The sequence below is a fragment of the Gossypium raimondii genome, chromosome 11 (genome assembly GCF_025698545.1).
Source record: "Gossypium raimondii isolate GPD5lz chromosome 11, ASM2569854v1, whole genome shotgun sequence".
NCBI classification, from domain to species: domain Eukaryota; kingdom Viridiplantae; phylum Streptophyta; class Magnoliopsida; order Malvales; family Malvaceae; genus Gossypium; species Gossypium raimondii.
In genome coordinates this window covers 49,342,431-49,355,537 of record NC_068575.1, presented here as the reverse complement: position 1 = coordinate 49,355,537, position 13,107 = coordinate 49,342,431, and the positions used below count along the sequence as shown (strand labels likewise).

At 31.3% G+C, this 13,107-nt stretch overlaps 1 protein-coding gene across 1 annotated transcript; it reads left to right on the top strand.

Annotated features, from left to right (window-relative positions):
* Positions 1-11,118: 11,118 nt before the first annotated feature.
* On the top strand, positions 11,119-12,387 carry LOC105803378 (photosystem I chlorophyll a/b-binding protein 3-1, chloroplastic). Its single transcript, XM_012635525.2, has 3 exons — positions 11,119-11,372; positions 11,465-11,526; positions 11,603-12,387. The coding sequence occupies exons 1-3, from the start codon at positions 11,232-11,234 to the stop codon at positions 12,216-12,218; spliced, it is 819 nt and encodes a 272-aa protein (XP_012490979.1). The 5' UTR covers positions 11,119-11,231; the 3' UTR covers positions 12,219-12,387.
* Positions 12,388-13,107: the final 720 nt, after the last annotated feature.

Below are 13,107 nucleotides of genomic sequence, written 5' to 3'. Positions count from 1 at the left end.
AATTGAACTTACTTGTAATAAAAATATGAAGAACCAGCTTGAAGAAGCCCTTCCATGGTGTTTTAGCTGATGAGAATTCAGAAAATGAAGAGAAATCTAGATAATTCCACTTGGGTCCTAACTTTATTAAGCAAATTTTGCAATTTTCCAATTTTGCCCTTAATTCTCCTTACTTTCTTGCTGATTTCATGCCTCTGTTGTCCAGCCCAAATAGACCTTGGGTCTATTTTCTTTTAAGCCCTCTTCCTTTTATCATTTAAGCTATTTCATCATTTCCCAAAATTTTGCATTTGTTACAATTTAGTCCTTTTGTTCAATTAATTATCGGAGCTTTAAAATTTCTTAACTAAACTTTAATACTAACTTTTAACACTCCATAAATATTTATAAAAATATTTATGGCTCAGTTTAAAATCCCCGAGGTCTTGATACCTCATTTCGATTCTAATTATTTTAATATTTATTTCTAGTGCACTATTCACTATTTCAAAAATTTTCCTAACTTCATATTTAACTTATACTTACTAAATTAATAATATTTTCTACCCATTTGTCGAATTTAGTGATCTCGAATCACCGTTCCGACACCTCTGAAAATTCAAGCCATTACATTTTTTTTTTCGTCGGATTTGTGGTCCCGAAACCACTGTTCCGACTAAGCCTAAAATCAGGCTATTACAGTATGTATGAGTTTGATTGGTTTCTGACCTGAATATTATATTATATGAAATGTTTGAAATTTCTGTTTGTTTGATCTATAAACTCTGGTAATGTTTCGTAACCTGGTTCCGGCGATGGATACGGGTTAGGGGTGTTACATCGAGTCGCGCTAATCGCATTTGTCATTCAGGCTTAACCCTGTTATTGTAATTCACTAACTTACCAAAAAAATGTAAAATTATTTTAGTAATTTTCTTGATAGAGTTAATATCTAGTTGACTCGTGACATTAACTCAATCACACATTTAAATAATAGTATTAATTATAGAAAGAAATAGTGACTATAGATGTGAAAATAACAATTAAAAAGACAAGTGGAGGCTATGGACACAGAGAACAAGAATAGAAGTGGAGTCTGAGTGTTAGCAATGACAAGGAAGTTAGAGATTTACCTCTTATTGATAAAATTATTTATCTTCTAATGTCTATTGTAATGCCAAAATTGCATTTTAATAATGAAAATCGTGAAGATAAAGTTTTAAAATAAAATGGAGAATAATTTTCTTTCAATTCATTTAAGGGTTTACATAATAGTATAGATATACATGAAAGAGTATTTTGTGATTTCATTGACTAAGTTGGGACTTAGTTAAAGGTGACACCAACTTAGCTAAAAGTTCAAATAATAGTATAGGTAGATATATACAAAAATGTGAGCGAAAAAATTGCCTAATAACATTAAAATGTATAAAAAATTAAAGTAAAACTTTGGTTAAATCAATAACTAAAAGATCTTATATATGTTGGGGACATGGGTTTAAATCTCAACATTTGCAATTTTTTATTGGCTTTTTAAATAAGGAAAATATAGAAGTACGCTCATAATAATATTATAACCTCATGTGATAGCCTGATAATCAAGGGTGTTCATCACCTCAAGTGTAGCCTGGGTTCAAGTGTAACAGTCCGTTTTTCAGTAGTGTCAGAAATAGTGGTTTCAGGGCCACCAAGTCTGATGATTAATTTCGTAAATATTATTTAATATTTACGAGTCAAATGTGATTTTTTTTTTAAAAAAAATTGATTTGATAATTTATGTTATAAGTGGTTTTACAAAATAAGGTATCGGGACCTTGTTTTTAAAAACCAAGCCGTAAATATTTTTATGAATATTTACGGAGTGTCATTAAGGTGGTATTAAAGTTTCATTAAGAAATTTTAACATTTCGATAGTTAATTAAAAGAAAAGGACCAATTTGAAAAAAATAAAAAGTGCATTCTCGAGACTCCGTTCCCGTAAATTGGACTCGTAAATATTTTTAATAAATATTTACCAAGCTATTTGTGTAGTTAATTAGATTTCGTTAAGTGAATTTACTTGAATTAAAAGTAATTAGGTATAAGGACTAAATTGCATATAGGGTGAAAGTTGAATCATTGATTAAAGAACAATTAAAGGGCTAAAGCAGCAACCTTACTATTGTTCTTAATTTATATATTATATTATAATATGAAATCTTAATTGTTAAATGTATATATATTATATTATATTATATAATAATTTAATGTATAATAAAACAAAAGTATTAAAAGAAAGAATAAAAGAAAGAAAGAAAGAAAGAAAGAAAGCCATACGAATAATAAAGAAAAGAAAGAAGAAAGGAGAAAGATTAAATTGTTCAAAGTTTAATTGGTTAGTCAATTTAGCTCATTTTCTTGTAATTTTTATGTTTTGGAATCTCGGTGTTAAGTATTACCCGACCCATGTCAAAATTTTAGCAATTATTAAGTTTTTAAGTGTTTTTAATGTTGAGTAATTTTAGTATTAGGGATTAAGTTGATAGATTTTAAGCTAGAAATTAAAAAGGATTAAATTGTAGAATAAATGGTAAATTTTGAGTAATAGGGACTAAATTGTGAAAAATTAAAATTTAGGGATTTAAGTGAAAATAAGGAGTTAAATTTAGTTTAAAATGGAATTTGCATGAAAATATAGAATTAAATGTGAAGAATAAAAATTAGTCTCGATTTAGGGACTAAATTGAAATTTAGGCAAACATTGAGTAAAAAATTGAAATATTCAATATGAAATTGAATTGTGTTATATTGATGAATTTTAATTGTTTTAATTCCGTAGCTAACGTCATACCGGAATCCTCCACTAAAAAGAGAAAAGATAAAGTCGACGTCGAATAGCTCGGAATTCCCGGTTTGTATTTTTATAATCCGAACTAAGTTGTAAAATTATTGCATTTTGATTTCTTGTATATGGTAAGTATTGGAGGTGAAAACTATTGTGTTTTACAGTTGAAATGGATTGATTCGGTATGTGATAAATTTATTGAATTTATATGAATTGAATTGAATTCATATGTATATATGTGATAATGTGATTATATGAAAATTTAATATTGGATATTGGTTATATTTGAAAAGTAAAATGCAAACCTATTAACTGTATCGAGCTGAGTCGAATATAGATGGCATGCCATAGGATAGGAAGAGTTCAGGGAATTCTTCGACTTCGAGTCGATGAGGCACTGGGTGCCAATTTACTTCGGTTTAACCGATGAGACATGGGGTGTCAAATTTATAAAGCACTGGGCTTAGTTACTACTTCGGATTTATCCGTGTATCCGTGTCAAATTTATAAAGCACTGGGCGTAGTTACTACCAGTGTGTTGGTTGGATCCGTGTATCCGTCCGAGTCGTGTTAATAGGGGTAAATAAATAATAAATTTCTATAATTGATATTGAAATGGTATGGTATGAGAAATGAAAGTGATATAGTGAATTGAAAATAGAATGTGAAATATGTTGTAAATACATAGAATATATGTGTTATATACTCATGAATTGAATATGGAATGGATAATGCCATTGTTTAAATGAAATGTGAATCAAATTGTGAAAAGCTATTTTATAGCAAATGATGAGAATTGAGTATGGTATGTAATGATATATTCGTTAATCGAGTATTGATTGGCTAATGTCATTGTATGAATAAAGGTAGTTTGATATGTGAATAATTATTTATATAGCAATTGTGTGTATTGGGACATTGTTTAGCAAATGAAGTATGATAGTCATGATACTAGATATTAATATGTGCTTATAATTAAATTGTGCATATGATATTATCTTGTTTTTAATATTCGGATTATAGAAATATTACTATGTTTTACTCAGCGTACGGTTTTGTTTTCCATGCACAGGTTAGGTACTTAACTTTTGATCGCCGATTCAACATCCAATAATGATCCCAAACTCAAATGTGGTGATGTTTATCCTTTGTGTCGGCATGTACCTAGGGTGTCTAAATAATAGTTATTTTGTGGATTGATTGTAAATAAGGTTATAAGTTTAATATTTGTTTGGTATATATATATAAACATGTTTTTGTTTTTGAAGCCATATTATGGCATGATAAATTGAACCAAATCTAGATATGTGCATGTGAATTTAAGTTTGTGTTTAAGTGCTTATGAACTAGGCAAAATGGATTGAATTTGGTAAGTTTATAATTTGGATTTGAATGATACTTTGATGATATGTTTTGATGATATAAATGAGGTACCAATGAGGGTACATTGGTTAGACACCTAGGATGATTGTTTTGACATGTTTTGAATGTGTTTGATCGTGTTTTGAATTGGTTAAATGAATGGTTTTTGAGTTGATTAATGTCCAAGCTTGTAGGGAATGGTAAACTTGTGGTTTAAGGCACATTTTAGGTCCACACAGCCAGACACACGGGCGTGTGACTCGATCGTGTGAGATACATGGCTAGCACACAGGTGTGTGGCTTGACCGTGTGACCCAAGTCAGAGAGTTACACGGGCACGGACACAGCCGTGTGTCCCTATTTTGAATGCCCACACGACATAAGACACGAGCGTGCCTCTTGGCCGTGTGAACCCTGCAGCTTTGAAAATTTTTAATGTATTCCGAAAACTTTTTTGAGTTTCTAAAGTAGTCCTGACTTGTTTTTAATGTGTATTTTGGGCCTCGAGGGCTTGAATAAGGGACAATATGTATGAGTTTGAGTGGTTTCTAACCTGAATATTATATTATATGAAATGTTTGAAATTTTTGTTTGTTTGATCTGTAAACTCTGGTAATGCTTCGTAACCAGGTTCCGGCGATGGATACGAGTTAGGGGTGTTACATCGAGTCGCGCTAGTCGCATTTGTCATTCGGGCTTAACCCTGTTATTGTAATTCACTAATTCACCAAAAAAATATAAAATTATTTTAGTAATTTTCTTGATTGAGTTAATATTTAGTTGACTCGTGACATTAACTCAATCACACATTTAAATAATATTATTAATTATAGAAAGAAATAACGACTATAGATATAAAAAATAACAATTAAAAAGACAAGTGGAGGCTATGGACACAGAGAACAAGAATAGAAGTGGAGTCTGAGTGTTAGCAATGACAAGGAAGTTAGAGATTTACCCTCTTATTGATAAAATTATTTATCTTCTGATGTCTATTGTAATGCCAAAATTGCATTTTAATAATGAAAATCGTGAAGATAAAGTTTTAAAATAAAATGGAGAATAATTTTCTTTCAAATTATTTAACGACATACATCAAGAAAAATATAAATCAATTGATTTTCTCATCGATGACTTTAAATTAATGAAAAATCAAGAGTATAACTTAAAATACCTAACTTTAAAAATAATGTTATATCTTAAGTGACTTCAATTTATATTTCCTTTTGTAAGTAAGCTATATTATCATTTAAAAAGCATCAAAATATTTTTCATTTTTGAATTATGTTTTTTAACCCATTGTAATCAAATCTTAGATCCATTCTTGTTATTGGTGTATATGGTGCACAGTCAAAAAATGGTCACAGTTTAGATTGATAGATCAGTAATAATTAAGGCATAATGATTTTTTTGTCCCTCCAACTTTATAAAAAAATTTATAATGTTGACGTGTCATCTTGATACGAGTCGTAAGGCCCAAAATCAGGCTCATGAACGTGATGGGCTCAAATTTCCTCAATGCCTAATAACAAGGTCGAAAGCTAAGCAAATTTGAGTAAGATTGAACAAGATCATCCAAGACTTCGTTACTAAGGCCCTAGATGCGCACATGACCGAAAAAGAAAATCAAGATTCACTTTCTTGTTTTCAAAAAAATCAAGAAATCGAATCGTGATCCAATTTTTTTGTTTCAGACAATTTTAAGAATCAAGAAAATCAAGATTTCAAATCTTGGAAATCTTGGTCCAAGAAACCAAATTTTGCAACTAAGGCGCATTGGATTTCATGTACGAGCTTAAACGAGTTAATTTCAAGAGCAAACGGATCACAAGACCAAGTTCTTGAAAAGATGACCCATTAAGATGTCTACAAGCCCATCCTGAAGTTTGGAAAGTAATTTAATTGAATATCAGACCAAATTATCAAAGTGGCCCAAATTGTAAAATATTTAAACTATAGGTCCAATTTTATTTTAATAGGTGGATCATCATGTAAGAAGTCAGCCCAAGGAGCCCATTTAATTCATTTGACTGAATTCTCATTAAAAGTCCACACTTAGAATTATTTTGTTTTTTTTATTTGATGATTTGTCATGGTAGTTATTCCATTAGGCTTAGAAAAACTTATTTTGGGGCCTATAAGTAGCATGGACATTCACCCTTATACACAGACAATTGATTTATGTTTTTTTTTGAGTTAATAATAATTCTCTTTGAGTTTTTCTTTAAGAATTGCTCTTAAGTTTCTTTTAGAAGTTGTTGTAACAATCTTTCAAGTTGTGGGAATCATCTTCAATTTTTTTCTTGCCAAGATCATTTTCTTGGAGGGAGAATTAGAGCCATTGAAAGGAGTTGTAGATTCTTAACGTTTCCAAGGCTTCTTAGGACGTCATCTTCTCTTTTCTATCCTTAATTTATCATTTCTTACTTATTTAAGTTAGTTCTTATTGTTTTGGCTTTCTGATTTTATTAATTTTTGTTCTAGGTTAAAGTTACTTCAAGAAAGATGTTCTTCTATCTTATTCCATCAAGAAACTCATCAAAATTAGGAATTTTAATATTTTCTTGTTGTTTCAAACATTCTTGTATAAAACCATTTGCTTTTGTCTTTAAAATCTCTTCTAACAAATCTATTTGTGTTTTGTTTTTCAGATTTGGTTGGGGCATTTTCTTAAGGTCCAATGACAGCTTCTTTCCATCCAAGAAACTCTAATTCGTTCTCTTTGGACTCTTTACCAGCCGATTCATCTTTCTTTTGTTTTAATTTTATTTGACTCTCCTTTGTGACAACTAATATGTTTTCGTTATTTCTCGTTTCAATTTACATTCGTCTAGAGATCTAAGATAAATCTGTAACTTTGACAAACTTTACGATCCACTTCCGCATCCATCCACATCATTCTTTATCACATCCACATAATAATCTACGTATATGCCACATCAACAAAGTTAAAAAAAGTTAACTTTTTCATCCATTTTGGGATAATTTGATAAAAAAACACACGTTTAAAGGCTAAAAAATGCATAAAAATAAATAGAAAACTAAAATGACTTTTTTTTTTATAAAATTGAAGGATCAAATAAATTATTATGCCAATAATTAATTGGGTAACCTAAAAATCAGATATAAGTATAAATAGGTACTTGACTTGATAATATTCATATTCACTCTTTCATATAATTTATTCAACAACATTTTTAATCGAATATACACAATTAATTATATCCTCGAAAAATCATTTTCATATAAGCTCTTGACATTTTCATATAAGGTTGTGTTAGCTGGCGAAACCTAATAACTTCTCTTAAAATTATTTAAAAATCATAAAAATTATAATTTTAAAAAAATAGGTTTTAAAATTATAAAAAATGAAAAATATAAAATAATATAAATTTATTTAAAATTAAAATTTAGAAATTTCCAAAATTATAAAATTTATAAAAATGGAAAAATTATAAATTTATTAAAATATTAAAATTTATTAAAATAATATAAAATTGAAAAAAATATTAAAATTTAAAAGTATAAAATTGAAATATATATATATATATATATATATATATATATATATATATAATTATGATAAGGAGTTTGCATGAGTTGCTAATGTGCCACATAAAGAGTTGATAATCAAGAAAAAGAACCAGAATTGGATTAAGGTAGAAGGGGAGAGGTTCATGTTCCCCGGTGAAAGCACCATGTTCCCATGCAACATTGATGCTTATATTGACGATATCGACAAGTTAATCAATCTCAAAGATGGGTCCATAAAAATATAATTTGTTATATATATACATTGCAAGTTTTTATAAGTCTTGAATTTTTTTCAATTTTTCTAATTTTTAATATATTTTTTCAATTTTTTTATAATTCTCAAAATTCTAATTTTTTTATAATTTTCCTTTTTAATAATGTTCTTTTCTATATTTTTTTGCAATTTTTATACTTTTGAAAATTCTATTTTAAAATTTCTAATTTTTTTATATTTTATAATTTATATATAAATTTTAGAACTTGTTATGGTTTTTAAACAATTTTAAGAGAAATTATCAAAATTTGCCATGAGGTACAACCTTAGTGTGCCACGTAACAAAATTAACAAACTTCAAGGGCTTACACCAAAGATAAATTTTCAAGAATAAATTGATTGCTTATATTCAATTAAAAACTTAATTTTGGTTTTTATTGAAGGCTCAATTAATTATTAAAGTATTTTTGTGGGGATATTTTATATTAACAATTTATTCAGCAATTTCAACGCATTAGAATAAATTATGAAACTCGTTATTTCATTACTTTAGAGTAGGATTTTATCTGTTAGGTTAAAAATATGGGCTAAATTAGGTAAAATGTCAAATTTTAAAGTTAATTGAGTGATTAGGTCGATTTGAAGCACATTTACTGGAATAGGTCAGTTTTGAAAAGAGAGCTGAACGTGTTTTTCGCCAATGATGGAATTGCCAATGACCATAGAAAACGGTTAGTTATTTTTTCTATATGAACCCAAATCTTTTCCTCATTTTTTCATTCAAATCCATTTTTATCAATTCTCTAATTTCTATCAATTCTCTCAAATGTCTCAAGAATTTAGTTCTAAAATTTTAATTAAAATTCTTTCAAGTTTGGCTTGATTTAATTCTTTTTTTATTATTTCCTTTCGTTTTAATTTAATTCTGGAATGACAAATACTCTTATTTGTTTCGATGATAACCACATTTGTGCGAGTCAACTGCAAGTGGTAAGAAAATATTTCTAATTTTTATAAATTTATTTAAGTTCATTATTAAGTTGTTAAAGACATTAAAACTTTTTTTTGTTTTTTGTTTTTATAATTAGGCTGAAAATCGGATTCTCGAGACATGTATACATAATTTACCTATGAGGCCATTGCATATGATTGAACCTTATTTGGAAGTTGCGAGATTCTTGCATGTGTCCTATATGCTCGTAGGTGTAAAATGGACCCCACACTTATCAGCGTGTTGGTGGAAAGATGAAGACCTGAGACACACACATTTCATCTTCCATGTGATGAGTGTACAATCATACTCAAGGACATTCAATTACAACTTGTTTTACTGGTGAATGAGTCAGTCATTACTGGATCAATGGTCGTTGGTGATTGGAGCGGCATTTGCGAGCAACTATTAGACAATGTGTCAGAAAAGTTTTACGGTGGTCAGATAGAGATGAAGTGGTTGCAAGACAATTTCCAAAATCTCCATGGGAGTTCGAGTCTCCTTGAAAGAGAACAACACGCCCAAGTGTACATCCTGAGGTTAATTAAAGGTGTTATAATGCCCGATAAATCTCGAACTCTTGTACATTTAAGGTGACTGCTACAACTCGTTCGAAACTGGTGACAAAGTTGGGGGCAACTGCACTGTTAGGGGGCGAGCGACAGTCACATTGGACAAAAGCTGGAAGTCATTTCAACTCGAAAATGGTTGTTATGATTAAATCACTGACTAATAACTACAATCGTTGTCACCTTGACTCGATCTCCAGCTATCGCTGCCACCTCGACTTGAACTCCAACTTCTCTCCACAGCCACCATTACTCCCCCCCCCCCGGGGCGGTGCTTTTGTATCCAACTTTGTCACTTTTTGGACAATAGAGAGGTTACGAATCTTGCTTTTGGTGGAGATGGAGAAAAAAATAAGTTGGTTATAGTGGAAAGCCCCTGACTTTTTCCCTAAGATTATCATCTTAAACTTTTGCATCGGGTTTATAAACCATCCTCTTCCAGTGAGGTGGAAATTGAACTCGTGATTGCATAATCACTGTTAGGTGGACTCTCAAGTTATACTCCAAATAGTGACCCCGCATTAACATCCGTCAAATAGGAGCCCCACTTATACTTCAACCCGTGACAATATATACGTCGTGAACTTGAGGCCTAAGTTGCAATATGATGGGCTTTTAAGGCAATGGTTTCATCCCGACGCGACAGATGAAATGTATGGGTCTCCGACTATTATCACATCACCGTAAACTGAAATATACCTTTGAGCTTTCACAATGTCTATTTTAAACACAAACACAAATAAATCGGCCTCCCATTATTTCCAACCTTAAACCCTTAAAAACCTTAACTAAACCCTAAGATTCATTCACTACCTTAAAACCCCTAAACCTTAACCCCAAGCTTTAAACAAACCCTAAAAACCCGACCAAGGAGAGAGAGCTAGATATGTTTTCTCCTCTCTCTCCAAAATCAACCTGTTCCAATAAATATGCTCCAAATCGGTTTAATCACTCAATTAACTTTAAAATTCAACATTTTTGCCTAATTTAGCCAAAAATATGATGCTATACTCTGTATTTTTTTTCGAATGTAAGATTTAGTCTTTGTATCTTATTTTTTAAATTTAAAAATTATATTCCAATCATTATTGTAGTTGTTACTTGTTAATTTGAATTTTTTTTTCAATCATATAACTTACTCAACATGCCAAATTGACAAGTTTTGATAGAAAATATTTTAATAATTTTAATTATTAATTTGATATTTTAAAATCAAAATAATTGAAAGATTAAAATTTAAATTTTATCAAAGAAACTAACAACATATTTTAACGTATCTGATACAAGCGTATTAGACAGTTCCTAATCATGAAACCAAGCAAATTCCATTTTCAACAACAAGCGTATTAAAAAGGGCATTTTCCCTCGTGGAAGATACCGCTTAATGTTTATCTCAGAAAATCCAGATTTTTTTGTTGAGACCTGAGTGAGAAAATCAACCAGGGAAAGAGCAATGGTGGAGAGCCAGCCAAGTGGCACTTAAGTTTCATCTGTCAGTTACACCCACATCATCTCTTATCCACTTAATCAAACCACATATTACGTGTACAATCCTTGTTGGACACCCAGATCCCAACCTAATCTCAACTATGACTCAGGCTATCATTTCATCCCCCCACCAGGATTTTTAGGCCCCCCAAGTAGTGGCTTAGATTGACCCTTATTTCCTGCCTTAGTTTCATTGAAGGCGGGACTCTCAGACTACTCTTTCGAACCAGCTCCACCATCACCCCCAAAAAACAAAGCAAATTGTAGAAGATGGCAACACAAGCACTTGTATCATCGTCTCTTACCTACTCAGTGGAGACTGCAAGGCAGATTCTTGGAGCTAAACGACAAATTGGGTCTTCAAGGAAAGGATCCTTTGTTGTTAAGGCAGCTTCGACTCCACCCGTTAAGGTCTCATTCTTACCATGATCTACTATTGTTTTATGTTTTGGTTGTTGGGATTACGTTCTGATGATGACCTTTGTTAATGTGGCATTTTTCAGCAAGGAGCTGATAGACCTTTATGGTTTGCATCTAAACAAAGCCTTTCATACTTGGATGGCAGGTAAATGTTAACAGATGCAATCATACATGTAATTTAGGGCCATCTCTACGAGTGATCTGATTTTTCTGTTTAACAGCCTTCCAGGTGATTATGGATTTGACCCCTTGGGACTCTCAGACCCTGAAGGTCCAGGAGGGTTCATCGAGCCTAAATGGCTAGCCTACGGTGAGATCATCAACGGGCGTTATGCTATGTTGGGTGCAGTAGGTGCGATTGCCCCTGAAATACTTGGGAAGGCCGGTCTTATCCCAGCAGAAACAGCCCTCCCTTGGTTTAGAACCGGTGTGATCCCACCAGCAGGAACATACAGCTATTGGGCAGACCCTTACACTTTGTTTGTGTTCGAGATGGCACTCATGGGATTTGCAGAGCACAGAAGGTTCCAAGACTGGGCCAAACCAGGTTCGATGGGGAAACAATATTTCTTGGGGTTCGAGAAGTACCTTGGAGGGTCTGGTGAGCCGGCATACCCTGGAGGACCACTGTTTAACCCACTTGGTTTTGGGAAAGATGAGAAGTCATTGAAGGATTTGAAGCTGAAAGAAGTGAAGAATGGGAGATTGGCAATGTTGGCAATCTTGGGTTACTTCATACAAGGGCTCGTGACAGGTGTAGGACCATACCAGAACCTGTTGGATCACTTGGCTGACCCTTTCAACAACAATGTCTTGACTAACCTCAAGTTCCATTAGATGAAAGTGCCTATATTTGGTCCATGGAACTATCCCCCCGGCTAAAAGCTCCATTGCCAAATCCCTTTCTGCTCCTTTCTTGACATGTGTAAATTTATTCTGTAATCTGCGAGAAAGAACTGAAATAGACTTTGTTAATGCCACTGTAATATCATGAGTTTCTTTTTCATCTCTGTTGCTGAATGATATATATAATATATATATACACCTATATAACTCTGTAAATATCTCATCACATGATTAATTGTGTTCCAGTTCTTTAAGTTTAATTTACTTGTAAATCTAAAATCACCTCTGTAGCATAAGCAATGTCAAGCCAGTTGCAATTACCCATGATGCTTGCTTATCTTTTTGTTCCACATCCTAATATTTTTTTTATTAAATAAATATACTTTTAGATCACTAGGAGAGCACAATCGAAAAGTTCATATGTTTTTAAAAAATCAACATAATGAAATTTGTCTATAAAATTGTCATTTGAAATTTTTGTGAACCCGATGCCGAGAATTACATTTACTTAGTAGCATTTTGATAATATTAACAATTTCCAGATTATTAACTTATATCTTTATGTGGTTTTGAAACAATTAGATAGTTATGAAAGAAGTCATCAAGAATTCATCTCATCGTTTATGACTTATTTTCAAGAAAAATGTGTTTATATGAAAGATGATATCTAATGATTTAATTATAAATTTATTATTTAGCTCTTCAAATTGCATAACCTCCACTCCTAGAGTCTTTTATATCAAGTTTTGGTTTTCTAACATTTGGAAACAACTCCGCACTTTAAAATAACTCAAATTTAGTTTATAACTTTTCCAAATTTCATAAGATGTTTTCAAGGATTGATTTTGTGGTACTCTATTGAGAATATAATTAGCAATAA

What these genes read in the sequence shown, in the direction of transcription:
- LOC105803378 (XM_012635525.2), top strand. Translation starts at nt 11,232, where the DNA reads ATGGCAACACAAGCACTTGTATCATCGTCTCTTACCTACTCAGTGGAG. An exon ending in CTTCGACTCCACCCGTTAAG is followed by an intron (nt 11,373 to 11,464) that starts GTCTCATTCTTA and finishes GGCATTTTTCAG; the next exon opens with CAAGGAGCTGATAGACCTTT. An exon ending in CTTTCATACTTGGATGGCAG is followed by an intron (nt 11,527 to 11,602) that starts GTAAATGTTAAC and finishes TCTGTTTAACAG; the next exon opens with CCTTCCAGGTGATTATGGAT.